This window comes from Halichoeres trimaculatus, unplaced genomic scaffold (genome assembly GCF_033239565.1).
Source record: "Halichoeres trimaculatus isolate MK-OKI-2021-1 unplaced genomic scaffold, fHalTri1.1 fHalTri1_scaffold_4, whole genome shotgun sequence".
Taxonomy (NCBI): Eukaryota; Metazoa; Chordata; class Actinopteri; order Labriformes; family Labridae; genus Halichoeres; species Halichoeres trimaculatus.
The window spans coordinates 10,957,668-10,983,925 of NW_027437182.1; the positions used below are offsets into that span (position 1 = coordinate 10,957,668).

Consider the following 26,258-nt stretch of genomic DNA (forward strand, 5'->3'; position numbering starts at 1 on the left):
ACACTTAAAGCTCCTTCTCTCTCCGGAGCGGAGTAGCTGAGTGTCACTGCATTACATAACCAGGTCTAGGATTGCATCAGGGCCATATGGCACTCCTCCATGACCACACAGATCAGCCCTGCTTGGGGGATTTTCACAGTGGGCAACAACTTAACTCAATCTGAAACACATTAGCCCACTAATGTGTTTAGTTTGATGAGCTCAGGACAGAAGGAAGTCAAGGCGTCTGCTGCTGCTGAACGAGACTTCATGTTGTAAAAATCCCTTGAATTTACTCTGATTTAGGATGAATATGAAATTTTCTGTTCACAATGAGGAAAAACAACTTGTGAATCAGCCTCTGATTACTTATGTTTCGTTATGTTTAGAAAAAAAGCATGTTTCCTGTGCCCATAAAAATCCCCTCACACTTGCTTCACGGCAGTGGATAAGCAGATTTTCTGTTGCCTCCATCGTGCAGCAGTGGTGGAGCCCTTGTCCGAGTCTGCACTGCAGCTGCTTTCAGAGCTTTAAGAGTAACTCCGTAAGGACCAGCTTCATTTGGCAATGAAAAGCAATGATGCTCAGTTGAAGAATTCGCATATGGTGCTCCTTTGATCTCGAGCGGTTCAGCCTAGTGTGGTGAGCCTGAAAAAGACAACTTCCCCACAGCCTGACACATGGAAGCTGCTGCTCAAAAGCCTGTTGAGTCTAATTATGTGGATATGCATGAGATGAAGTTTGATGTACCGAATGCCAGAGGCAGCGAGCAGGATCAAGCATCCGGGTGTCGACATGCATGCATTGATCTCATACTTTCATTGACATTTTCAAGAATAGTGTGTCTAGCAATCTTAGTTTAGCATGGGATGTATAGTAAATCTGATCTTATTAACTAGTGTTTCAAACATTTTCTTACATTTAGGTAAAAATAATGCAACAAAACATTGTCAAAGCAATCTGCTGCTGCTGTCACACTTCTGTTCAGGGCGTTCTTTAGGAAACATTTCCTGTATTAGAATTTGACTTCCTTTTCACCTTCAGCTCTTTCATTGTTGAAAGCCATGCAAAACTACTGCTGTTTTCAACAATGGCTTATAACCATGTTTCTAATTATGTTATGTTTAATGTTACTGCTGGGGATGAGCATTGTTGAGATTTTATGGATACCAATGCCCTTATCAATTCTGCTTATTGATCCGATCCTTTAACAATTCCCTTTTTTTGGTTTTATTTTGGTCAACAACATTATTGAGTTGATGAGTGAGTAAAGATGTAATTGGTCCCTGAGTCTGGATATTTCTGGGGCATAATTACACAGAAACAGGTAAAAATTGCACACAATGTGACGTTGATGTACTGTGTTGTAATATATTAATCATTCAAGTGGGTCTGGTGTCTTAAAGTGGTTATAGCAATCGTTTAAGTTGTTTGGAAGCTTTCCGTAGTTATGAAGTCAGTCATATGTAATTGGTCACTGGATCTGTATATCTCTGGCGTAAATGTACAGAAATAAGTAAAAATTGCACGCCATGTGACGCTGATGTGCAGTTTTGTAGTATGTTTTTGACTTAAGCAGGCCATCTAGTGTCTCAAAGTAGTTATAGCGTTATTCTAAGTTGGTTGGAACCTTGCTGTAGTTATGGAGCGAGTCATGAGCTTGCTCGTAACTTTTCTTTCATTTGCCTACAAGTATTTTTGACATTTGGAGTTCAGTATTTTAACAAAGAGTGTCTGTGATATGTCTCTACAATTGGATTGAAATTCTATTCTAAAGCCGAAGTTATACTGATGTTTGCTAACCGCTAGCATGTCAATGCAATTACCTGTATACGCTACGTTAGCATCAAGCTAGCAATATTTTGTTTCTATTGTTTTTGGTAAATAAGGAGATTTATACCACTTTGAATTGAATTGGAATCTCTTGTGAGAGAGTAATACACATTTCTTTGTGTGCTCAGTTCTTCAGTAAAACTTCAAGCTGAAAATCCTGAATCAGAGTTTTCTCGGGAAATGTTATCTACCTGCCAAGCTACGATAGCTGCAGCAAACTATTTGATGCAAGGTCTGGCAGCTCCAGCATAGTGTAAAGAATTGATAAGGGAATCGTTAAGCACAAAGGCTAACTATATAGATGGATTGAAGCATTTCTTACAGATTCTGAATGGGAATTGTTTTTTGATATCTATCCCTAGTTACTGCTGCCATCTTCTTTATCAAAGTCTCTAATAAATGTCTTCGATTCATTTAAGGTTGAAAAGTTATGTTGTTTGTCCGAAAGCCTAATAATACAGAGATTCAGCAGTTTTTACAATTTTTTACTTGTTATTCACGTTTCTTATTCTTTTTACTGTGCCAACATTTGAAAGACATTTAAAATTTTATTGTTTATTCTCGTCTATTTCAGGTATTCCAAAGGGGAGCTGGACATTTCCTACATCACATCACGGATCATAGGTAAACATGTTTGGTTGCATTTAAAGACTGTAGAGCTGTCTGTTGCTATAAGTGTACAAAACATGTTTAAGGTCCCGTCAACACATATGTGAGGCTGTTGTTATCATAGTTTTTTCTTTCTTTTTTTGGTTATTGAAAAAAATTTCAAAACAATGTCCAAGGTCAAAAAATTTGAAAACCCTGGGCATGGAAGTACTTTTACTTATTGCTCATGCTCTAAGACGCAACCAGTGTGTTTACGCCAGCTTGATATTGTAACCTGTTCTTTATTATAATGCTTTGGCATGAGGGTGAACACATAGTGGTCTAAAGAGTGCTATCTTCAGTTTTATCTCACCCAGGAAGACGGTCAATAAACATGTTCAAAATGTTCCTCTGTGGTGTTTGATGTGACAGACTCAATAAACGCTCACACTGCTTACTGGCCTGCAGTGCCTCTGCAGGCATTTTCCACTGTTTCTGCACCGCTGTGTGTTCAGAAAGATATTCAAAAACACCTCTGGGGAGTTTTTTTGCAACAGAGAGAAAAAAATCTGTATACATGGAGATGTGGCTGAAATAGCTGCATTTTAAGTAAAAAAAAGTGTGAGTATATAATATTTCTCACATTTATTTTACTTACAGTACAAATGTTCATGTAACTAAAGCATGTGTTAATCAATTATCCAAACATTTATGGGAGAGAAGGCTGATGAAGATCGGGTATTTCAAATTTTATTTTTCAGATCAGAAGGTTTTCATTTGTTCAGTTTGCCTTATGGGACATCTCGTAGCAACATTTGTGTCTTTTAGAAATTTGCACACATGCCAAGAGTAAAAAGTGATGCAGTTATGTCGACATTAGCACACTAAGCTTTCCCTTTGTCCTCTCTTCTTCTTGAATCTCCTCACATGCTCATCAGTGTGGAGCTGCAGTTTGACCTTTAGAGTACATCGTCAGTCGGACATCTGTCTCCTGAGGGCCTCAATCCCATAATGCTTTGTGCGCAACCACTGATAGCAGGGCTTAAATGTGGAGCTATTGTCTTTTTTACAGTTTAAATTCACAATTCTTTGTCTTTCAGTGATGACCTATCCAGCTGAGTCGGTTCAGATTGGATACCAGAACCATGTGGAGGATATCCGGTCCTTCCTCGACAGCCGCCATGCTGACCACTACACTGTCTTCAATCTGTCACAGCGAAACTACCGCGGCGCCAAATTCTCCAACAGGGTGAGTGTCATTTTAACCAGTTTATTTACTATAGCTTCACCTTTTTTGTCCAAACGAGAGGCTTATTAAATGTGGTGAAAAACACCCAATGCTTTGGGTTTTTTGGGACATTTAAGGATCTAATATGCTTATAGGTAATATTGAAAAATACTGGAGTACACTCTTTTGTGGCTTTCATCTATAAATTTTGTCTCACATCCTTTAAATCTCCACCACAGCAATCACCATTCCCCATCAAACATGTCTCAAAAAGAGAAATTCATCTGTTGTAACCTGATCCTACACATCCATGTTTGGTTATCATTCATGCGAAAGATGATTGGGATTTTGAGGAAGGCACATGTGGTCTCTCTGGAGAAAAAAAAGTCTGCCACCCTCAGGCAGAAACATCTTTAAAATCTGAGGAGTTGCTCTGAGGAGTTAACACGGCCAAGATGGCCCCCTGTCTGCTTGGGGAAGTTGCTGTATCTCCAGCAGATGACTCATCATGACAACGGATGTGTTTTGTTGCTCTGCTGCTGCGGTGCAGTGCTGTTTCTTACCCCACCCTCTCCTCTCTTCACCCCTCCTGACTTTGTGCTTTTCTTTCCACTTTTTCTTCTCCCTCCTCTCCTGTGTCTCTCTTTGCTCTCTGTCATTTCTATTTTCCATCTCTGCCTCTGTCTGTTTTTGTGTTGCCCTGTTTCCCTCACCCTTCCTCTGTCTCTTACTTCTTGTGCCAACTCTTTTCCAGGTGTCAGAGTGTAATTGGCCTTCTCGCCAGGCTCCCAGCCTCCACAACTTATTCGCTGTGTGCAAGAACATGCACAACTGGCTCAAACAGAATCCCAAGAACGTGTGTGTCATCACCTGCTCGGTAAGGACACACTCTCATAAAACACCTGTTCGTTCATCCATCTCTATCTTTCATTTATTCAGCTGATTTTCAGCGTCCTGTTGGTTAATGTTCCACAAAGCTACCGAAATAATTACTGAGGGGGTTGTGATCGACATAATTGAGAGTCAGTCTGCTCTGTCAGTCAGAGCCGAGCTAATTACACCTTTTTTTGACGTCCCATGATGCAGCTCATTTTGCAGAATTAGGTATTAGTTGTCCTGTGACCCACTTTTACTTTGTGCGAAATGCTCCAAATATGCTGCCAGATTGAAAACTGATATATTTAACGTCCCCTGGCACTGCTCAATATTTTGCACAATGATTCAGTGTTTGCACACTTTTATGCCAACATGTGTGGTTTTTAATCTTGGCTGTTGCCCTAAAGAGATTGTTTACACTAAGAAAGAAATTAAGGTTTAACTGTAAGTTCTCTTCCTCACTCTTCTCTGTGTCAACCCTGGAAATGTTGGTTTGCCAAACACAGTAATGTAGAGCTTGTAAAACATGCATTACGAAACATTTTCCTTCAGTCCTGTCAGTCTCTGGAACTCGGCTGTTGTTGTGCAGAATGTTTCAGAATCAAAGAGAATATGATGTCTGTAATAAAACAAATTTTCCCCCTTTTTTAGGCTTTGGAGGTTCAACCTCAAAAGTGTTTGTTAAAAGAAAACAGAGAATTTAAGACATGGTTGAATTTATCCTATTATCAAGTAAAGGTCTGGGCCTTAATCGTGACCCGGATCACAGCCTTTATGAGCGTGATAAAGAATAAAGATAGCTCAAAATATGTGGTAAAATATAGTGAAGCATTCCCAGGTAGATAATAAAGATAAGGCCAGTGATGCATACAGGAGAAAATAAGTAATTGCAACACACCAACTGACCATAGGGGGGCAGACCCTAACTCCAACCAGAGTCCTGCATGGGTCCTATTTTCAAGATCCGCCCCGCCCCGCCCCGCCCCAACCCGCCCCGCCCCGACCCAGGGACGTACAAACGCGCACCCGAACCGCAAACCCGCGCATCAGCCTGATTAGTACCGCAATCCGATCCGACCCGTCGAAACCCGACCCGCAGCCCGACCCTTAACCTTATTTAGAGTAAACATTTTGGGTCATATTGTCTGAAAATTGAACGGTATATCACCATAGTTCAGATGCCAGTGAGTAAACAACGCACCTGAATGAAGCAACTCTTCCAATAAAAGCCTGACTTCAGCTCCATCATCAACCCTCTGTGATCTTCTCACATACAACTGTAAAATCACTTGTTTTTTACGTTTAATGCTTTTAAACTTTTAATCTCTTAAAAGGACCTTTACATGTGTAATAGCAGACTTACTTTCTGTCCAGACTGAAGCGACGCTCAACAGGTACAAGCCGTGATCATGTCATGCAGCTTCATTGAACCCAGCCACAAGAGGTCCATGTTTTTTTATAGTCTATATGGTCACAGTCTTATCGTTTTTAGTTTATTGTATTAATTATTATTTTATATTAATTTTGATGTGTCAAACTAAAACCCACAACCCGACCTGCATGTTATTTTTTCCACCCAGATCCAAACCCGGGAAAAAAAAAGTTTTTAAAAACCACCCGCAAATCAGCTATGACCCAGTGCAGGACTCTGACTCCAACTGTTAAAAAACACATAGTTCCTGGGAAAGTTCCAGTGGTTGAAAAATACCTTGTGATGAATTTCCAGCATCAGTTTAACTCTGTTGTTCAGAGTTTAACTGTTCACTTCAGTTGTATCCACAATAAGCCAGATGGAGAGGGTCACTGTCGTTTACTAAGGAGCTGATTCTTGATAGATCTGAAAAGTTTCACAGTTTATAACTTAGTGGAACAGGTAAAAAGGTGCCTGCTCAAAATGAATCAATTGCTTCATACCCTGTCGTGTGTGATGTCACAGCTCCACACAGCCCCAGCCTGATTAAACCTATGGTTATTGTAAAAAATAAAAATACTGGAGCAATTTTGATAGAATTCATGTACAAATCTATCACTTTGAGGTCATTTAAAGGAAGACTTGCTGTCTTGATTGCTGTCCAGTTTGTGCGGGCGGCGCTTATAAATACTTGGGCGTCTTTGGTGAAAAAAGTCATTCTTAGCTCTGTGAGGCTGTTAGTGCTAGTGTTAGGTTGAATTAGGATGTTGCAAATAGAGCCATAGTTGCTCCAAATGAGTGTATTATAGGTCATTTATATATTTGCACACAAGATTTGCTTGGCAGTGCAGTTTGTGCATGCTTTATGAATTCTGCATCTGCTTGTTTGCACAGGTTCAGAGAGTACAAAAGCAGACGGAGACATTTTGATATAAATGCAATGCTCTGATAGGAGGTAGCTCATCTAATCTGATAACTTCAGCAGTAAAAGCAAAAAAAAAGGGTTATATTCAAGGATTTACTGTAGTTTTCTTGACATTGAAAAGTTTGGACCACCCAACTCAGGACAATATGTAGGTTTTGCAATAAAACCACCACTCCAGTATACAAAGAAACCGTCCATTCTGTCTGCTCTAATTTAGTGACAGACTTACTGTACACTGGCATGTAAAGGAGCATGTTATTGCCAAGTCTCTGTGGTTTGCCTGTGGCTTGGCAAATTGCTCCATCTTGCATAACTTCCACCAAACCTCCTTTCTAAACACAGTTTTCTCTGCTTCAGATCACAAAGAGGTTTTTGTTTAGTCTCCCTTTAACCTGGAATGACTCGGATTCAAGTCATCCAATGTAATAGAGGCAAATTAGGCAGATGACTTTAAATTTAGACATATCCTGAAGTCTATTTGCTCTGTAACTTGTTTGAGTAAATTAGAGATAGAGGTGCAGATCAACAGTTAGGATTCAGAAAGTCTGAGTCATGTAATTAAATGTTTGATTTTTTTTACATTTACAGTCATGACTGTAATATTATAAAGCAAAGTGGTAAAAATTCTGTGCAAATTGGACCAAAAAGCCTACGAGTAAAACTTTAAAACACAGTAACTGTCCAGGGTTTTAAAATGGCTCTGACTGTGTTGTATGTTTTAGGACGGTCGTGCCCCCTCAGGAGTTTTGGTCTGTGCCATGTTCTGCTTCTGCCACCTCTTCAACAACCCGGTTCCTGCCATGCAGCTGCTCAGCGCCAAGAGACCAGGGTCTGGACTGTGGCCCTCGCACCGCAGGTTTGCATCCCTGGACATGTTTGTGTAGCTTGTGTAGTTATGTTCAAGGAGAAACAAAAGACAGTGCAACAGCATCTGGGTCACAAGCTCCTTGCTGGGACATCTTCATGATGTTCAACCTTTTCTGCACATTCTTTCCTCAGAGTTATCTGCTACGATCAAGTGACAAACAGTAAAGTGAGTCAGGAAAGTGAAGGGTTTGTTTGGTAGAACACAGAAATCATAACAAGTATTCTTGCCTTATAAAAAGATTTGTTATTTCTCAGCTTTAGAATTAATAATACGGGCTGTTGCATTGAATTTTAGTCGCTATGACCTCTATAAACAAATGTCTGAGTATGTACAAGAATACAGATATTTTAGAGCTCTGCCGTAAAATAAAGTTGCACTACATACCATTTTAGGCAAAAAGGTTAATAGATTCCACATTGTAGGACTGAAGCTTAGTTTTTGGACTAAGTTGACATGATGTTAAAGTCAAATAGTACAGCCCACAGTCCTCTGTTCCTCTGCTGTAGCCTGTAGCAAACATTTCAGGCTGCGGAGCTGGCACACACTCAGAGATGGACTTTTTATTGCCCTGCCAGCTGAAGTACTTATCAGTCCATGCTCGAGAAAGATCTCCCTCATGAGTCAGAGTTTTAGTGCAAGTTGAAAGAGAGTTTTATGGGAATGGCGGCATCACATCAGTCTGTTGAAAGCCATTAAATAAATGTGCCTGCACTTTGCCTCTGTTTCACCTTCCTCTAACTTTTCTGAGCCACTGTTTGTTGGCCCTGTGCCATAACTGTTTGTCTAAGTTTTGAATGGTAATAGAAACTGACCTGTAGCTGCACCAGGGCCGTGTGTTTGGTGCCATGAGGGGAGGGGGGAGGATTGTTTGTAGCAGAGGTCACTGACTCTGAGGAAACAAACAATATGATTATGAGTTAGCTGTACAAGATTTAAAGATGCTGAGTAAAAACCATTGCCTTGTCCTCTCCCCTGGCAGGTACATAGGTTACGTGTGCAGCATGGTATCAGAGAAGCCCAGTCTCCCCCACTCCAAGCCCCTGGTGATCAAAGGCCTCACCATGAGCCCGGTCCCCTGCTTCAACAAGCAGCGCAGCGGCTGTCGGCCTTTCTGCGACGTTCTCATCGGAGAGACAAAGATCTTCACCACTGCACAGGAGTACGAGAGGATGAGGTGAGGGCTTAATGCTAATCCAAGAGTAGCATGGAGAAACTAAGAGTGTGCAATGTTTAAATGAGAATTGAAGTCTATTGTTGTACACTTAGAATACATAATTTCTTTTTTCTTTCCCCTCTTTGTTTTCCTCTAATTTCCCTTTCGTGTTTCGCAACATTTACTCTTTTTCTTCCCACTCTATCTCCATCCAGAGAGCACAGGATCCAGGAAGGAAAGGTAGTTTTCCATCTCGGTGTGAGCGTTCAAGGAGATGTCGTTGTTTCAGTCTACCACATGAGGTCGACAATTGGGGGACGTCTGCAGGCCAAGGTAAACATTTGCTCAATGCAGCATCCTAAAAAGTTTTCTTACTGAAAGCATCTGTCAGGGGAACAAGCTAGTAAACACTGGCTAGGCTCCAACAGCCATACTTCAACACTATAAGGCTGCAAAGGAGAAATATGTAGTATACTGTATCTCAGTGTTAGAGAACAATGAGACTGATGGTGAAAAGAGGGGAAAAGTTTCAACCTTGCAGAACTTGTTATTTGCATAACACAAGCTGATGAAAATCAGCATAAACTTGATTAATCTCACGCTGGTTTCATTAAAACTCCTGCATCTTGATTGTTCTTCATCAAAATTTTAGAAAGTTATCCTTTTGCCGACTGAAACACATTTAACGACTTGTGCATTTTGGTGTTCTTCTGTTATCAGGTTTCCAACACCCAAATCTTCCAGATCCAGTTCCACACTGGTTTCATTGCCCCTGGTACCACTGTGCTTAAGTTTAACAAGTAAGGACATTCATCAGTACAACAACAAAGAAACCAAACTTTGCTGAAATCTTCCTAATTCCTAAAACAATCCCAATCTGTCTCCTTGTTTCACCAGACCAGAACTTGATGCTTGCGACATTCCCGAGAAGTATCCACAGCTTTTCCATGTGATGCTTGACATCGAGGTGGAGGGCACAGACAAACAGAAGGACCTGACTCCACCGTGGGAGCAGTTCCCCTGTAAAGACCTCAGTCCGAATGTGCTCTTCTCCTGCCACCAGGAGCATCAGGACGCTCTGGCTATTGCTGGTACATTTTGGAAAAGTTACACTGGGGAAAATACCTAACAACCCCTGATTTGAAAATACTTAAACCCTAAACTTTATGGCACAATTAATAAAGGGAAGCTCTCTGTTACATCAGATTTATAGCCAGTCTTCACTGTTACACGACTTTTCAAAAGCTCAGTCCTGATTGTAGTGTTTTCTTTCATGAGCTAAATGACTTTGAAACACTTCTTAAAAGATTGATACAACACTGATTCACATACTCTTATTTGATTACAACATCTCATGAAGCGCTAAAGCTGCAGCATTGGAGCTGACAGTTTTTTTGTGAAAGGTAACTTTCAACACAGAAAGGTGCCTTTTTCTTTCCCAAGTAAAAAAATCCTGCATCAGATTTTATAGCCAACTGTAAATGGTTATTAAACTAAAAAGATCAATAGAAAAGATCAATGAGAAATGAGACAGAAATGTTTGTTCAACTCAAGCTTCAAGCAAGTTTTTCATGTGATATTTTGTAATTAATTTGCTTTGTCACATGGTCCTTAAAATAAGCAGATTTTTTTTCTCTTTTTTTACTCAAAATATCTTGGGGAGGTATCTTAGCTTCTTAGAATATGACTCGGAAATGGCTGCTCTTACCTTACCAGTTGGTACCTGTTGATGAAGTATTGAAAAGACAAGATTGATATACTTCAAATAAGAACAATAACTGTTAACCAAACCTTGAGCTAATTCAAAGAAAACTAGCTAGCTAACTGGACAGCTAGCCAGAGATAAACTGGAAATTACTTGTTGCTCAGATGACTCACTCCCACAAGAACAACTACTGAAGTCTTCAATTCAACGTACATCATTAAGAGCTCTTAGTTTGAAAATAATAAAACATATGTTGAACTGCCCCTGACGCCCCCCTATTTATGAATTGGTGCTCTGATTTGCACGTTCACAAGCTAACAAACAAACTTTTACTTTTGTCCCTGCAAGATGAGATGGAGGGGTTGGACCTGGAGGGTAAGATAGAAAAGGAGTCGACAGACCTGAAACTATCAGTACAGTGACATTAGATCAGCGAGGTTGAGTTCAATTCAGTCACTTTTATTGTTTTTAATGAAGATGATATCTGTAGCCATGGAAAATCATTTGGCTGTTGCAGTCTGTGTTGATTGAATTGAACTCGACCAAATCCTTGTTGAGTCTGTTTTATCATTTTGGTAGAAGATTTTTTGACTGGTCAAAACCATATCCAGATATAATAAACGAACATTAGTTTATGAGCAAAAATGTGTTTTTAAGAACAGGGATAAAAACCAGAATCACAGTGATTCAAGGCAAAGAAAACACAATGCAGCTGTAAGTGTGACATTTGAAAATTCTACCAAAGTGAAATACTGCTCAAAATTATGACTGTCTAGAGTTATTCTAATGCTTTACATCCCATTTCTTAGTTAAAAGATGTTTATGGGTTCTTTAAAATAAAGATTTATGTTGTAGAAATTATCTCCTTCATTAGCTAAAAGCCGCAAACTGTGAAGTGTTTGATTTAGCAAAAACAGCTGCTTATAGTAGTGCCTCCAGAACATAGTTGCCCATTTTCCCCACTTTACTTTACTCCTTGTGCCTCTTTTTGGTAAGTGATTAATGAAATGTTTCCTCTCTCATCCTTGCAGAGCCAAGCCGGCCCCACGGAGGTCCAGAGAGTCGGGGCGGAGAGAGCGAGCCTTCAGATGATGAGATGCTCTCTCTCTCCAGCCAGCGTAGCAGCACCAGCACGGCCCCCCATAAACCCGACCCTCCTGCCCCTGCTGCCCCTCCACCAGCTGAGGAGGTGGATCTTCTCGGTCTGGATGGGGCGGACATCAGTCCGTGTCCCTCATCTCAGCCCGCTCCTGCTGCAGCTGCAGCTGGGACCACTGACCTTTTGGGGGACTTGTTTGGGGCCCCGCCACAGCCAACGAGTATGCCGTCATCCGCACAGTCCACACCTCATAAAGTAGTCCCAAACACCGCCTCCCCATGTCCTTCACCGGCACCGCCAGGTGAGGTGGAAACTCTGATATTAAAACTGATTTGACAGAGAACCCTTTGAAAAGATGTGACAACTAACAAGTATTGATGTCTTTTGATGGGATTAAGAGAGCATAAAAACAAATCTTAAAGGGGACATATCATGCTGATCCGTGATTTAATACTTACATATGAAATAATAAAGTTGAAAACAAGACCTTTCACCCCCTGAATTTTCAAAAAATGAGATATTGTATTTTTCTGATACCCTAGAACGAGATTTGATGCCTCTGAAAATAGGTCATTGCCATTCGGCCGCGAGATTTCGACCCTTGTGACAACACGAGGATCCTTTCTTTTTATTGGAGTAATCTGATAAAGCAGCTCCTCTTCTGTGATGTCAGTTAGTCACACAACCGCGAGGGATACACCAACCAAGAGCCGACTATAAACGTATAAACTATACATGTTCCAGTAGCGGTTTGACTCACCACACTGAAGCGTCCTGAGATGATTTGTGTCAAGGTGGATTTTCTTCCTCCTGAGCTGCAGAACCGTCCGGGTCTGACTCAGGGTCCAATACAAAAGGACGTATCCTACACTCTGCCATTTTATTAGTGCTATCAATGCCTTACGGTGAAGTTTTGGCAAACAGCAAACTCGCTCGGTCTGCCCCATCCAATATGGCGATTTTGTAAATACTGCCATGCTGCAAAAACTGCCCCCTGGCTCTACCCCCTCCACCCCTCTGATAGAACTGACCAATCAAAGCACAAAGGGCTGTGACGTTGCGAGGTTACTGGAGGTCATTCTCGAAACAGAGCGTTTCAATGAGATCTTCAGAATGGCCTAAAATGAGGATATTGAGAACGCTATTGTGGGGCAATGAAGGAACTAAATGACTTGCACTGAGGGCAGAAATGCTTTACAGGCATCCTAGTCTTGCATAGTGAAAAGGAGAAACAAGCATGATATGTCCCCTTTAAATTTCACAAACATTAGCTTGAATAAGTAATTCAAATTTAGCTTAATGAAACACATTTGCTTTCTTTTTCTGATGCTTCTTTTTAATCCCCTTCATTTCAAATCTGGTCATCTTAAATTTATGAAACTTCAAATGAATTCTGAATCCAACTGACTTCAAGAAAGTCAAGTCAAGTCAAGAAGAAATAATCTTACCTTGTTTATGAAAGTTAGTGATTTGAAAGTTATTAAATTATTTATCTTTCTTTTGTTTTTAGCTTAGTAAAAAGAAAAATTTCTGGTTTCAGGGAAAAGTTAGAGGACCATGATTTTGGACAGAAATGTGATGCTATTACTGTAACAAATAAAGACACAGTTCACTACAAGATAAAAACAGTTAAAAAGTGATATGTTCTGATGCATGTTGTTTCCCTCAGCATTCGACCCCTTTGGGGCGGGTCCCATGACGAAGCCTCAGGACATGATGGGATCATTCCTCGGACCAGGTAACCCGGGGCAGCCAGACCCCTTCCTGCATGCTGCTCGCTCTCCATCACCCACCCTGCAGCCTACGAGCTTTGGTAAGGCATGCTCCAGCTTCAGCTTCAGCTGCTCTCTCTCTCACAGCATTTTGGATCTGTTAAACTAGTTATGAACCTCTATCAGGGTAAGGCCTGCTGTACAATATCTGTATCTGTCACGCCCAGACACATAAACCTGCACCCTGATTTGTTTGACAGCATTGTGTTTTGACTATGTAATTCCTTCTTCTTGCTACCTTTTTCTACCTTTTTCTACATACTGCTCACTCACAAACTCTGACTTTGCAAGAGATGACCTTTCTGTGTTGCTGCTGTGTGTTCTGCAGTGAGTGGTTCTGCATTTTGTGTATTTGGTGCCAAGATATCTGACCTCCAGCATGAATTGTGTCTCTCCACTAGGAACGCTTTCAGCCTGATTACTCTCACTTTACATTTTACACCTTCACACACATTTGAACCATCAGGCTACAGAACATTACATCTGTAGTTGTATCTTTAAGGATTTAATCAGTGGAACATTTCAGCCCGCCTGAGCTCACAGAAACAAACTGTTACTTGACCTGCTGTTTCACTGGCTGTGCGGGCTCATGCTGCTGCATCTTCATTCACAATGTGCTCAGTCTGTGACCAAGTTTCATGTGCTTGAATAGGCCGGAGTTCCCCCGTCCCCCCTACAACCCCAACCGTTAACATTCAGCAACAAAACGCCATGGGAGGATGGGACTGGAACAGGACTGCTACCACAAGCACAGGTATGAGCTAGAGGAGCGCCAACAGAACAAAGGCCTTTACCAAAGCTAATAGTAGTGTGACATGGACATCTGTAAATATAACCTCTAGATTTGTGTGAAGGAGACTCCAACCATACACACTCACCAACCACAAACACACCTGTATCTTAAACTTTTATTGGGGGATCTTTATTCAGTTGTAGCTCATTGAAAAATGCTTGAGATAAAATGTGAAGTTCAGTAGTTTCCTGTAAACAGTAGTATTTAGATCTGTGTTTTCCTTGGTTGATTTGTTTAGGAGCAGGCTTCGGAGTGGGCAGTCGATCTGCAACTACAAGTCCCACAAGCTCAGTCCACAGCACCCCTACCCACCAAACAAAGCCAAACACCCTGGACCCATTCGCTGACATCGGCAACCTTGGGGGTCAGTCACGGTCGGACATGTGAATACCTGATCATTGCTTCATCTGTAAAGTCACAATCTGTTTATCTCAACCTCAACAGGTTCCGGCTTCTCCAGTAAGCCCACCACTCCTACTGGGACGACACCATCTTACCCTCCAATGGGATCCCCATCACGGCCTCCCCCATCTCCACAGCACGCCCACACAGGAGCCGGCTTCCCCTCGTGGCAGCCAGGTGCTGGGGGTGGTGGAGGATGGCAGCCTCAGGGACAGGGCCCTGCCCCGCAGCCAAAGCCCAGCCCGAGTCACACCGCCATGCCTCACACTTCGCCTCAGAACAGACCCAACTACAACGTCAGCTTCTCTGCAATGGGAGGGGGCTCGCCCAGCGCAGGGGCTAAAGCACAGGCTAACATGGGTGAGCAGGAGCTGTACAAGTTGATTTAGAGCAGGTGTAGACAACAAGTTGCTGAGCTGCACCCTAAAATGTTTGTTTTATCTCTGTATGTGTATGTCTCTCTGCCAGGTACTAAACCCAAAGCCTCAAACGCCAACTTTGATGACCTGCTGTCCGGTCAGGGCTTCACAGGGACCAAAGACAAGAAAGTGCCCCGGACTATAGCAGAGATGAGGAAGGAGGAGATGGCCAAAGAGATGGACCCTGAGAAAATAAAGGCAAGAGGGAGACGTGTCGATTTATTTTTTAAATAAGCAGTTTGTTGTCCCCGTTTCCACTCTGAGAAGTCCCATGACTCCTGCGTCACTTCTTCGGAGTAGAACAACTGTTTTGACTCAGTTCACTGCGTTTTTGTCTTGTGTTTATCCAGTCAGGCACAACAGATGCAATTCAGGGATTCCCAAAAGTAGGATAGTGTACTCAAAAACAGTTCCAGTCTTTTCTGTTTATTCCAGGATTAATGAAGCGACTAATGCTGGTCTCCCATGACTGAACTTTGGTTCCTCTAATTACTCTTTTAAAGACTTCTCACTGTAGCCAAAATCACAGAGTGTTGTTAACTACTGTTCCAAGTCTGGTCGTTCCTGGCTAACCGTTCCTGTCCCTCTCCTGATTGTGACCCAGATTCTGGACTGGATCGAGGGGAAGGAGCGTAACATCCGAGCCCTGCTGTCCACCATGCACACCGTGCTGTGGGAGGGAGAGACGCGCTGGAAGCCTGTGGGCATGGCCGACCTGGTTACTCCGGAGCAGGTCAAAAAAGTGTACCGCAAAGCTGTCCTGGTGGTTCACCCTGATAAGGTGAGACAGATGACAACCAAAGGAGGTCTTGTTTATTATTCTAAATTAAGGAAGAAGGAGAGGAGACCAGGCTTCTCAAAAGCGTTTTCTTTATTACCTTCCTGTTATATCAACACTGGGTTTGTTTCCTTATTGTTTTGGGGACTTAACACTTTAGGTTGTATCCTCATGTAAGACAGACTCAGAAGAAGAGAATTTTTAAAAACTGCTGTTATGGCGTAAGCTTGCTTACTTGGCTAGCAAGAAAGCTGGGTTTTTTTTCAATTGTATTTGTTTTTATAAATTAACTCCTTTCTGACAAACAGTCAATCTCTTGTGAAAGAAAGATGACCCACGTCTTCATATAACTGGCTTAAGCTCAGCATAAACAGCAGTAACTTCAATGAAAAACACTCCATTTGTTGGATTTGTTTGTTTGTCTGGTTGAGTAAATGATTCAACACCATCACACTTGCCAGTTCCCACTAAAAATACAAGAGTTCAGCAAGCTCTTAATATTTTTAGAATATTAGGCCTGAATTTCTAGGTATATATTGTGCCAGAGCTAACTGATTGGACTTTTAAGTTTGGTAAAGAAGTGCGAAACATCCCTGGTATTAACTGCTCTTTTTTCAGTATCAATGACTTTTATAAACAATGGAATGACGATGACAGATCAGTTTTGTAGTTTTTTTTTATTTTATCAAAAAGTCATTTATTGGGTGAAATAAATACTCTGAAAGTGAATGTTTCTGGGCTGTTTTCCTGTAATATTGGGCGTACATTTCTCTAAAAAAAGAAATACTAATGTTAGAAATCAAGAGGTTTGTTTTATTTAGTTGATATTAAACACAAACTTTTTCACACATGATGTAAACAAAGACAGAAAAACAACAAATACTATGAAAAAAATAACCATCTGAACAATGTGATAAATATCTGATCCAAAAGTAGCGCTCAACAAGTCGATTAAAGAGCTGTTCTCCTGGTGAACAGAGTCAGCTGTGACGTGAAGGTGATTAATTATGTCAACAATGGTGGCGTTATAATCAGGCACAAAGGTGCAGCATTCAGAACCAATAATGGCACATGTTCCTCCTCTGGCTGCCAACAAGAAATCCAGAGCTGCTCTGTTTTGCAGTGCTAGTAGTCTCACAGAGGCGAGTTCATTTGACATCAGCATGAGGGCCTTCCCCGTTTCGTTGGCTATAACTTCTATAGCGTGAGACAGATCGGCGATTTGATCCAACGTGGACATAACGCCATATGTAGGGAGAAGAGCCCCGAGTACATTCTTGAACGGGGACTGATGATGAGTCCTGAAGACATCAGAAAATCCACGTCTCACTCGTTTGTGAGGAGGTTCTCGTGGCAGGGAGTGAGCCACCCTCATAGCAGGGAGAACATACGCCAAGCCGCAGCGTCCTTTGTAGTCCACAGGAAGGTACGGGTACGCCAGGTTTCCACACACCCAGTACATCCCAGCAGTAGAGGAGATGGAGCAGGTGGCAGAGCGCCGAGCTAAAGCAGTAAGACGAGCGTATCCTGCTGCTTCCAAACAGCTCTGAGGTCCAGGATTAAAAGTTGTAGTCATCTGTTTTGAGTCTCGTCTAAAGGTGTGGAGACAGTTTGATTGCCCTACCAGTGTCTTCCCATTATTCTCGAGACACCAAGGGAACGGCTGAGGGATGAGCTGGACAGGGACAGGTTTGGGGACTCTGAGACACTTTTGGCAGTTTGCATGTCCTCCAGAGCAATTCAAGGGTCTCATTTTGGAGACGCTGCCACATTTAGGATGTGACTGAGAGAAGGGGATGTGCATGAGGCGGCAGGTGTCGCAGTCTGAGGCAGGTAGGGCCATCAGAGGTAATCCCTCCCCAGCTGTGTAGGGCATGAGACCGCAGACGTAACAGCTGGAGTTGGGCTGGATGCTGTTGGCTACTTGCCATGCCATAGTCAAAAAAATGTTGATGTTATCAACTCTTACGTCAGATGGAGCTCCTATAATGGACTTCAGCGACATCAGTATGAAGAGGTGTGGGATCAGGGGCATCCTCGATCTGGATCTGGGCTGGCTGACTCTGGAGCAGTTTGGTGGATGAGGTTTGCTTCATGTGGAGAAAAAGTTCAGGATGTTGATAAATATCAGGAGTCCTGAGGGTTGGTTTTGATTATAAGAGGCACAAAGTAATGAAGAGAGGAAGTATTGTTTCTCTTTACATTAAAAACAACCGTACTCTACTTTTTCTACTAGCAATAAAAAAAAAATCAAATGAAGCATAAGGCAATCACATTTGCAGCTGGCCTTACTTGGTTGTCACGTAGGTATCACCAGCAGGCATGGAAAGAAAAACTGTCAGCTTCTCAGCTCTCTGTTCACTCCCCTTTTATAAGGACAAGATCAGACAGCATCCAAAATGTACACAATCACAGGAGTCTGAGTGAATCACAAAATCAATAACCACCAATCAATCACTCCAAGTCGGCAGCTTTTTATTCATCAAACCTCGGCAGACTTGCAGGCAGCATTATGTCAGATATGATTTGGTTGCATAATCCCAGAAAACATGAACATATTTACCCAGGACAACAAAAGTAAATGTGTATTAAAGGAGACAAAAAGCAGGATTATGCTGACAGATGGACAAAGGAGCATACACACATGCTCAGTAAGAGGAAATGCTAAAACACAAATGCTTTGAAAGCTTTATTATAAACACAGATGTTTGTGATGTTTGATTGAGATGTTAAGTGGGGACAAAAGATTAAAGTGACATTTCAGACAGCTTAATACAACAAAAGATGAATTAGCTAAACTGAAATGTACATTTATTTTTCTCAACCAGATTAGGTTCAAGTGGTTAAGAGAACACTGTGAATTGGGTATTTTGGTTTACATTGCAAGAGTTATTTTAAATTTTGTTGATATGTCATAATTTTGTTGATTTTGCGTCCCTTTTGTTGACTGTAGTGATGCAGTAAATCAACATAACAAGCTTCATATGTGTTGGTACTGCAGCTCTTGAATTTCAGAGAAGTTGGATTTAAAAATGCTGTAGCCTTGTAAAACTTGCATTTTAATACTTTTCTTTGGTTATTTTAAAGTGCATCCCATGCACAGGTGTGACCGTTATACCACAGCAGTGAGAGATATGTTGTTGTGTTACAGCCTTTCATCCAGGGGATGGCGCCAGAAGAAGTACGCAGCTGCTTTGTTATGATGAGCACTGGTTGCTTGAGCACAACCATCTACACCTCAGAAGGCTGAGCTCCGCTAATGTATGGGTAGCAGGCAGGATGGCTTTAGAAAGAGCTACACAGCTGCATAAGAACTGAACATTGCTGAACAGAAAGGAAGACATTAAAATCATTTTGCCTCTCGGAGGCCCCACCAAAACAGATATTATCTTATAAACTGGTGCAGCTTATACTCTAGAGTGATGATGATCAAAGAAGCTGCTGTGACTTTGGAGATTGTTTGTGGACTTTTGTTCATCAAAGCCTCAAGTCTGTGCTGCCATCTTGATTTTTCTGCAGCCATAAGTTAACATAATTATAATATAATCTTAAAATTTCATATTCATGATTGTCAGGTCTCTGTGGCTGCTTGTTTCCAGTGAGCAGGCCGTTACAGGTTAGATGACTGTAGACGGTTAGATGCTGCTCGGGTCCTGACCAGAACCAGGAAATACGACCATATTAGTCCAGTGCTCAGGTCTCTGCACTGGCTTCCTGTGGCTCAGAGAATAGACTTTAAAACAGCTCTGCTTGTTTACAAGTCCCTTCATGGTTTAGCACCAAAGTACATCTCTGACATGCTAGAACCACATGAACCAACTCGGTCTCTGAGAACCTCAGGGAGGGGTCTCCTGCTGGTGCCCAGAGTCAGGACTAAACACGGTGAGACTTCATTCCAGTTTTATGCCCCCAAAATCTGGAACAGTCTTCCAGAAGATGTGAGACAGGCCTCATCTCTGACAATGTTCAAAGCCCGGCTGAAAACAGTTCTGTTTAGCATTGCATACAACAACTGAAAGTATTTTATCTGCACTCTCCTCTTTTAATTTAATTAATCATTTAATGTTTTATGGTGTGATTTTATGCAATGATTTTATTTTGCCTATTGTGATTTTATTTTATGTTAGCTGTAAAGCACTTTGAATTGCCTTGTGTATAGATTGTGCTCTACAAATAAACTTGCCTTGCCTTGTTTAATTAATAGCAACAGTCATTTGGCCTTACTATTAACTACATTGTGGGAGACATACAATGCTGGAACTGAAAATCGAAGTCAGACCATTTTGCAAAGTATTGCAGGTTTTTTTTTCCTAAAGAGGCAACATATAAGGGGCTTCATGCCAGTAGCATCCCAAGAACTCAAAGTTCATCAGGAGCATAATTAATTTTCTTTAAAAAAAAAAAAAAAAAAAAAAGAAAAGGAAAAAAAAAAGTTTTTGCTGTGTTTGCTTTTCATCTTATTTTACTCTGTAGTACTTTGAGATCCTGTGATGAAAAGTGTTTTTTGAGCAAAATTTATACTTATTATAAAATTATTGTTATTATGTCGGGGGAATAAACTGAACTAGTAGCAGGGTTACTTTGTGGTAGACTTCAAAATGGCACAGCTTCCTTTTGCCCCCTGGTGGCCGTTAAAAAGAATGAATGTTTGAAAGTTTAAAACTTTTCTTCTCAAAGCTTTGTTCACTTATTTAAAGAGTTTATGGGTTTTTCATGAATTGATCTTCTTTGAGGTTTAACCTCCTTCATGTTTTCCTCTCCTCTCACAGGCAACAGGACAGCCCTATGAACAATACGCCAAGATGATTTTCATGGAACTAAACGACGCCTGGTCAGAATTTGAAAGCCAAGGACAAAAACCACTTTACTGAAGGGAAGAGGAGCGCAGAGAGGAGAGAGGATGTCTCTACTGATTCTGTCATCTCCATCTGAAAATGTGTCACTACATCTGGTCAACAAGCTACAGCTGCACCCCAAAACATCTGCCTTTATACTTGTGCTTCAACCCGTCAATACGTCTCTTGCTTCCACACAACATCCAGTTGATCTCCAAAAACACTACAGTACTTCAGCAAACCAGACTAGCAAACAACTCCCCGTAGCTCAACTGTTCTTACCTGCCATAATGTGAGTGCTTCAACTTTGTCTTCCCTCCCTTGTCGAGTGTCGTCAGTCCAGATCAAACCCACCAATCAAAGCAGAGTCACCGGGACGTCTGGAGAGATAGAGAGACACTTGACTCAGGGGGAGATCAAAAGGGAAGAAAGCACGATGGACAACAGGAGATAAGGAAAACACACTTCAGGGAGTGAACTGAACAAGCATTTCACAGACTGCTCCAGATGAAAGTCATTCAGAGCAGCAGAGATAGTATTTCACAGCAATCGAACCATTTACCCATAGAGATTCATGATAGTGCTTTAAAAATGTGTGAAAAATTGAATTCTTTGTGAGTTCCTACAAACCAAATTCAGAGTTTTCCCTCAGATGAATGTTTGAAATGTGTGCCCAGTCATAAAAGTGAGGAGTTAGGAGGTTAACAAAAGTGTTTTGTGTGTTTCAAAGAGAATGAAATCAAAATGCTATCACTGATTCAGGCACCAACTCTGATAACAGGTTTGCCACAGTCTCCATTAGGCTGAAAATCCAGTCTGCAGGGAAAATGACAAACAATGGGCTTCAAAATAGAAACAGGAGATACACTGGTACAGAAAATTACAGTAAATAAACTTTAGCTTTTAGTTAATTTTGATTTTTTTCCTTCAATATTTTTCCATTTATTTATTTTTGTAATTAATCGAAATTAATTGATTTAATCTTCACTATTAAAAATAGGTAAACACTGGTGTCACTCAGGCCTTATTAAAATATTTCTTTCAAGAGCATTGAGTTAGGCATACTGTTTCTACTATTTATAAAAAACAACCCTCACTTGAAATTTTTTGCCCTTAAAAAAGATTTATTTCCGGAAAAATAGCTTTTGGTCATAAACTCAGTAACAGGCCGTTTTTAGATTTGGCAAAGCCTAATAAAAACCTATTTTATGGGGGAATAAGTAAGTGATAAGAACAAAAACATATGATAAATGCTAAAATAATTGGAAAAGCAGTCAGATTCAAAGACTTAAAAATGTATTCTTCAAACACAAGGAGAGAAACCATTCAGCTGTCTGCCAATTGCATTGTTTTTTTGCTTGTTCCCAAATTTAAAATCCTCACATCAGGCTACAGACAGTTCTCTGCAACCATTCAATGTCACACTGGCCGCTCCTCAAACTGCTTTCATTTCCACTGTCTGACCTTTAATCCTCAATATAAAGCTTAGACAAAGAAAATCTGCACTACATGAAAGTGATTCATCATTGATGGGACTGAACATTATGTATCTGTGTGTGCAGGGACCTGGGGATTGTATGCTGTGTTTTCAGATGAGCACATACACTTCCAAACATGCATATACTCACTCATACATGTATGTTTGAACAACATGCATGTTATTTTGTAAGGGAGCAAAGCACAAAACTTCATTCAGTGCAGCTTTGAAATACAGATAACCACTGTTATTTATTTCTGAATTCACATCATTGTGTCATTTTATGTTATCAGATTTGCTACGTTATTCTTGGTTTTGCTAAACTGCACATGTTATCAGGTGAAGTATGAAGGGGGATGTGATTGGCGTATTTTTTAGGAGTTAGTGTGTTTAACTCCTGTACAACACTGGAATAATCTGTTAGATGAGATCATGTTAGAATGCAATATTTATTTCCAAACTACGGAAATTTCATATTTGTGGTTATGCACTGACATTTCTTCTGGTCTCAGAAACTTGATAATAGACTTGTGGTCTGGTTTTGATTTTACAGAGATGGATTGTGTGTTCTTAAAAGCAGATTTATTGTACACTTCTGGGTCATATCTTTAATTCCTCATACGACTCAGATTCTACACAAGAGTTAAAACATTACACTAAGTCACAGGGACAACTTTCATTTCTTTACAGTTTGAGATATTTCTTTCACACCGCTCGCAGGTAATCGTGATTATCATGCAACTGTTCCTCTTATAGAGTAATAAAAGGTGTGTTTCCACCAAAAGTACTGGGGACTTTTAATCCCAAGAACTTTTGTTCAAAGGACCATAGTTCTTTCGGTTTACACTAGAGTCTCACAGCTTGTTGAGATTATTTGAGTCAGTTGATTCATGAGTTAATAAAAATCAAGTACTTCACCAAGCTCATACTACTCCTTATACTTGTGGAAAGTAGCACCCTAAAAGTAGAGACTTTTTCACCCATAAACACCAGCTTCAGACATGTCCTTTGCAAACAAGTTTTTGAAAATAAAGAAGGCCAGTTTTCTCATGAGAGTAAGTGAAAGTGACATTGCTGTTTGTGTCTTCCAAATTTCAATGAGGCGATGGACTGGGGCAGAATGTGGAGTTAAACAAAACTCATAATTTCTTGATGTTTAGTGAGGATTTTTCGTCATCCTTTTACCAAATTTGCCATGCCATGCAATGAGTGCAGAACTGTGAGCTTTGGTTTTGGATCTAACCTTGCCCAGCCTCTTTATCATAACTTTAATACCCTCTTTGTTTGGGAATCAGTGATTTAGATGGAGCACTACACCCATACAAAAGTCCTTAAAGCCATTGGTGGAAACACAGCTGAAACTGCTTCATATCAGCGTCAAAGTATAATATTCAACTTAAACTGTGTTTCATAACGTGTCAGTTCTTATTGTTTGTTTTTTCTACATCCTGACTGATTTACAGGTTTGTACTGCAGCTGTTTCCTTTTGTGTAAAGTATTTGGAGTCCTGGGTTGAAGTTCATGGGCCAACATTAAACATATGCAACAACAAAATTATGTACCAACATACAAACTGATCGAAACTGGAGATATCTTGTATTTATGTTTAAGGTTTGAGGGTTTCAATGGACACTACCGTGATGTAACATCCTTAGCTTCCAGCCAAGTTTCTGAAGGAGATCCTCTCTGTGACATATTTAAGTCTGATGTTGGTTATCTGCTATAAACTCAAAGATGTGTTTCAGTGTTAACGCTAGCAAAAAGAGATTATTTGCCTTTGCCCAGTTATTTATGTCTTACTGTTCTCATGCTCTTTCTCTTTCTGTCTTTTAGTTTTCTCAGATCTCTGTTAACCACCCACATTATACATGTCAATTGTACTCTCTGTTGGAATTCATTACTGCCCAGGATTTTAGGTTTGTCCGTCTGCTCTGAGGATGATGACTAAACACTGGGTAAAACTGCTGGGACACAGAGTGGATCAAGAGAAAACTTGGTCCTGTGCTCCGGATCAAATCACTGAGTTTGAGGCTGAGAATGATGAACTCTGATCTAGAGGCTCTTGCTTTCTTTGGTGACTTTCTAGACACAGGAAGTGTGTTGTATGTGCTTCTGTGCTCTATCACAACTGAGGACCTATGTGTGAAATAACCCTCATAAGCCCCCCGCTGACTGAACTCTATCTGCAGCTATCTTACAGCTATGTTAAAAGCTAACCTCTATATTGTAGTCAATGGATGTGTGTTGTTTGCAGTTGTGGTACGTATGGAAGTGATCAGATTTGGATACAGACTACTAGTACGTTCTGTGTTTGCTTGTCTGCTGTTCAAGTATTACTAAACTGAGTAAAAGATTCTGTTCACATGCTCCTTTTCAGTTCTGTTAACCGTTACAGGATGTACATAATGATCAAGTGCAGTGCACAACAATAAATAGGAAACTGAAAGCTGGACTGGTGAGCAGCTCTCATTGGATTTCATGAGTCTGTATTTCTTGCCTTGACCACTAGATGTCAGCAGAGTACAGAACACAGAAAACACTATCACTATCTTTTAACATGCAGAAATCTAGATAGACCAAAGAATACAGCACAACAACAGCTCTACCTGATGCATCGATAAGGCATCGTTTTCTTATTTTTCTAGCTGATTCAGTTGGACCAATTTCAAACTCCAAATACACATCCCCCCTTCCCAAGGTGCAGAAAATTAAACTAAGATGATAAATGAGGGAGGAATGATTGGAAAAGAAAAAACAAGCCTTACACTTAAACAGAAGCTCAAATCTTAAATAAATTTCACAGATTTGAAAAAAAAAAAAAACGTGTTTATTTTTCCTCTTGGGGCATCAATAAATTACATAATTGACCACATCAGTTTAGTCAGCTGTTTCCATGTGATGCAGTTATGGTAAATCAGTGAGTTGAGTTGAGTACAGCTCAAAAATAACAAACACCACGAGTCTATTATTCAACAATATAATTTATTGTATCTTATAAGCTTATACAATCTAACAGTGGAAAAGATGTTTGTTTGAGAAGGGTCAAATCATTGGCATTTATCAAGCAGGGAAAATATCTATGGAGATTACAGAAAAGAATCCTGAATGGTCATGATCAGCGATCACGGAAACATTTGGTGGACTGAAATCAAAGAAAAACAACAGTAGAACTCAGGGCTACGTTCAATAGTGAAAGAGCATCTCCACATGCACAGTGCAAAGGAACTCAAGAGATTAGGACTGAACAGCTGTGTGGCCTTAAGAAAACCACTGATCTGTGAGGCTAACTGGAGAAAAGGGTTTCAGTTTGCTAAGGGGCGTAAAGATTGGACTCTGGAGCAATGAAAGAAGGTCATGTGGTCTGATGAGTTCAGATTGACCACGTTCCAGAGTGATGGGCCATCAGGGTAAGAAGAGAGGCTGATGAAGTGATGCTCCCATCATGCCTAGTGCCTACTGTCCAAGCCTGTGGGGGTAGTCCTGAACTTAGACCTGATCAACTGCAGCAACCCCAGATCATAGGATCTGGGGTTGCTGCAGTTGATCAGGTCTAAGTTCAGCAACAGTCTGTGCTCAAAGAATGAGGTCAGCTGACTACCTGAATATACTGAATGACCAGGTTATTCCATCAATGGATTTTTTCTTCCCTGATGGCACGGCCATATTCCAAGATGACAACGCCAGGGTTCTTCGGGCTCAGATTGTGAAAGAGTAGTTCAGGGAGCATGAGACATCATTTTGGCACATAGATTGGCCACCACAGAGTCCAGACTTTAACCCCATTGAGAATCTTTGGGATGTGCTGGGGAAGGCTTAACGCAGCGGTCAGACTCTACCATCATCAATGAAGATCTTGGTGGAAAAATTAATGCAACACTGGATGGAGCAAATCTTGTGACATTGCAGAAGCTTGTGGAAACAATGCCGCAGCGAATGCTCACTGTAATCAAAGCTAAAGGCAGTCCAACGAAATATTAGATAGAATTGAATAGAATAGAATAGAATAGAAAATACTTTATTTATCCCTGAGGGGAAATTCAGAAGTCACAGCAGCAATCAATAAAACAAAAGTAAGAAAGTGTATAGAAAGTGCAAAAAGGTCCACAAGAAAATCGAC

General features: G+C 40.8%; 1 protein-coding gene across 3 annotated transcripts in view; it reads left to right on the forward strand.

The window, feature by feature from the left end:
- The window catches only part of dnajc6 (DnaJ (Hsp40) homolog, subfamily C, member 6), a 53,202-nt gene extending 28,594 nt beyond the window's left edge, over window positions 1-24,608 (forward strand). For 2 of the 3 annotated variants that reach the window (XM_074667996.1, XM_074667994.1), the window contains 16 exons: window positions 2,387-2,436; window positions 3,501-3,649; window positions 4,383-4,505; window positions 7,563-7,696; window positions 8,688-8,882; window positions 9,077-9,194; window positions 9,582-9,661; window positions 9,759-9,952; window positions 11,598-11,966; window positions 13,335-13,478; window positions 14,090-14,191; window positions 14,469-14,594; window positions 14,675-14,992; window positions 15,101-15,249; window positions 15,656-15,832; window positions 20,599-24,608. In XM_074667996.1, the coding sequence (XP_074524097.1) occupies window positions 2,387-2,436; window positions 3,501-3,649; window positions 4,383-4,505; window positions 7,563-7,696; window positions 8,688-8,882; window positions 9,077-9,194; window positions 9,582-9,661; window positions 9,759-9,952; window positions 11,598-11,966; window positions 13,335-13,478; window positions 14,090-14,191; window positions 14,469-14,594; window positions 14,675-14,992; window positions 15,101-15,249; window positions 15,656-15,832; window positions 20,599-20,700 (2,530 nt within the window). In that variant the 3' untranslated portion in view covers window positions 20,701-24,608. The remainder of the gene's footprint in view (window positions 1-2,386; window positions 2,437-3,500; window positions 3,650-4,382; window positions 4,506-7,562; window positions 7,697-8,687; window positions 8,883-9,076; window positions 9,195-9,581; window positions 9,662-9,758; window positions 9,953-11,597; window positions 11,967-13,334; window positions 13,479-14,089; window positions 14,192-14,468; window positions 14,595-14,674; window positions 14,993-15,100; window positions 15,250-15,655; window positions 15,833-20,598) is intronic. The other variant, XM_074667995.1, reaches the window with a different exon arrangement.
- Window positions 24,609-26,258: the final 1,650 nt, after the last annotated feature.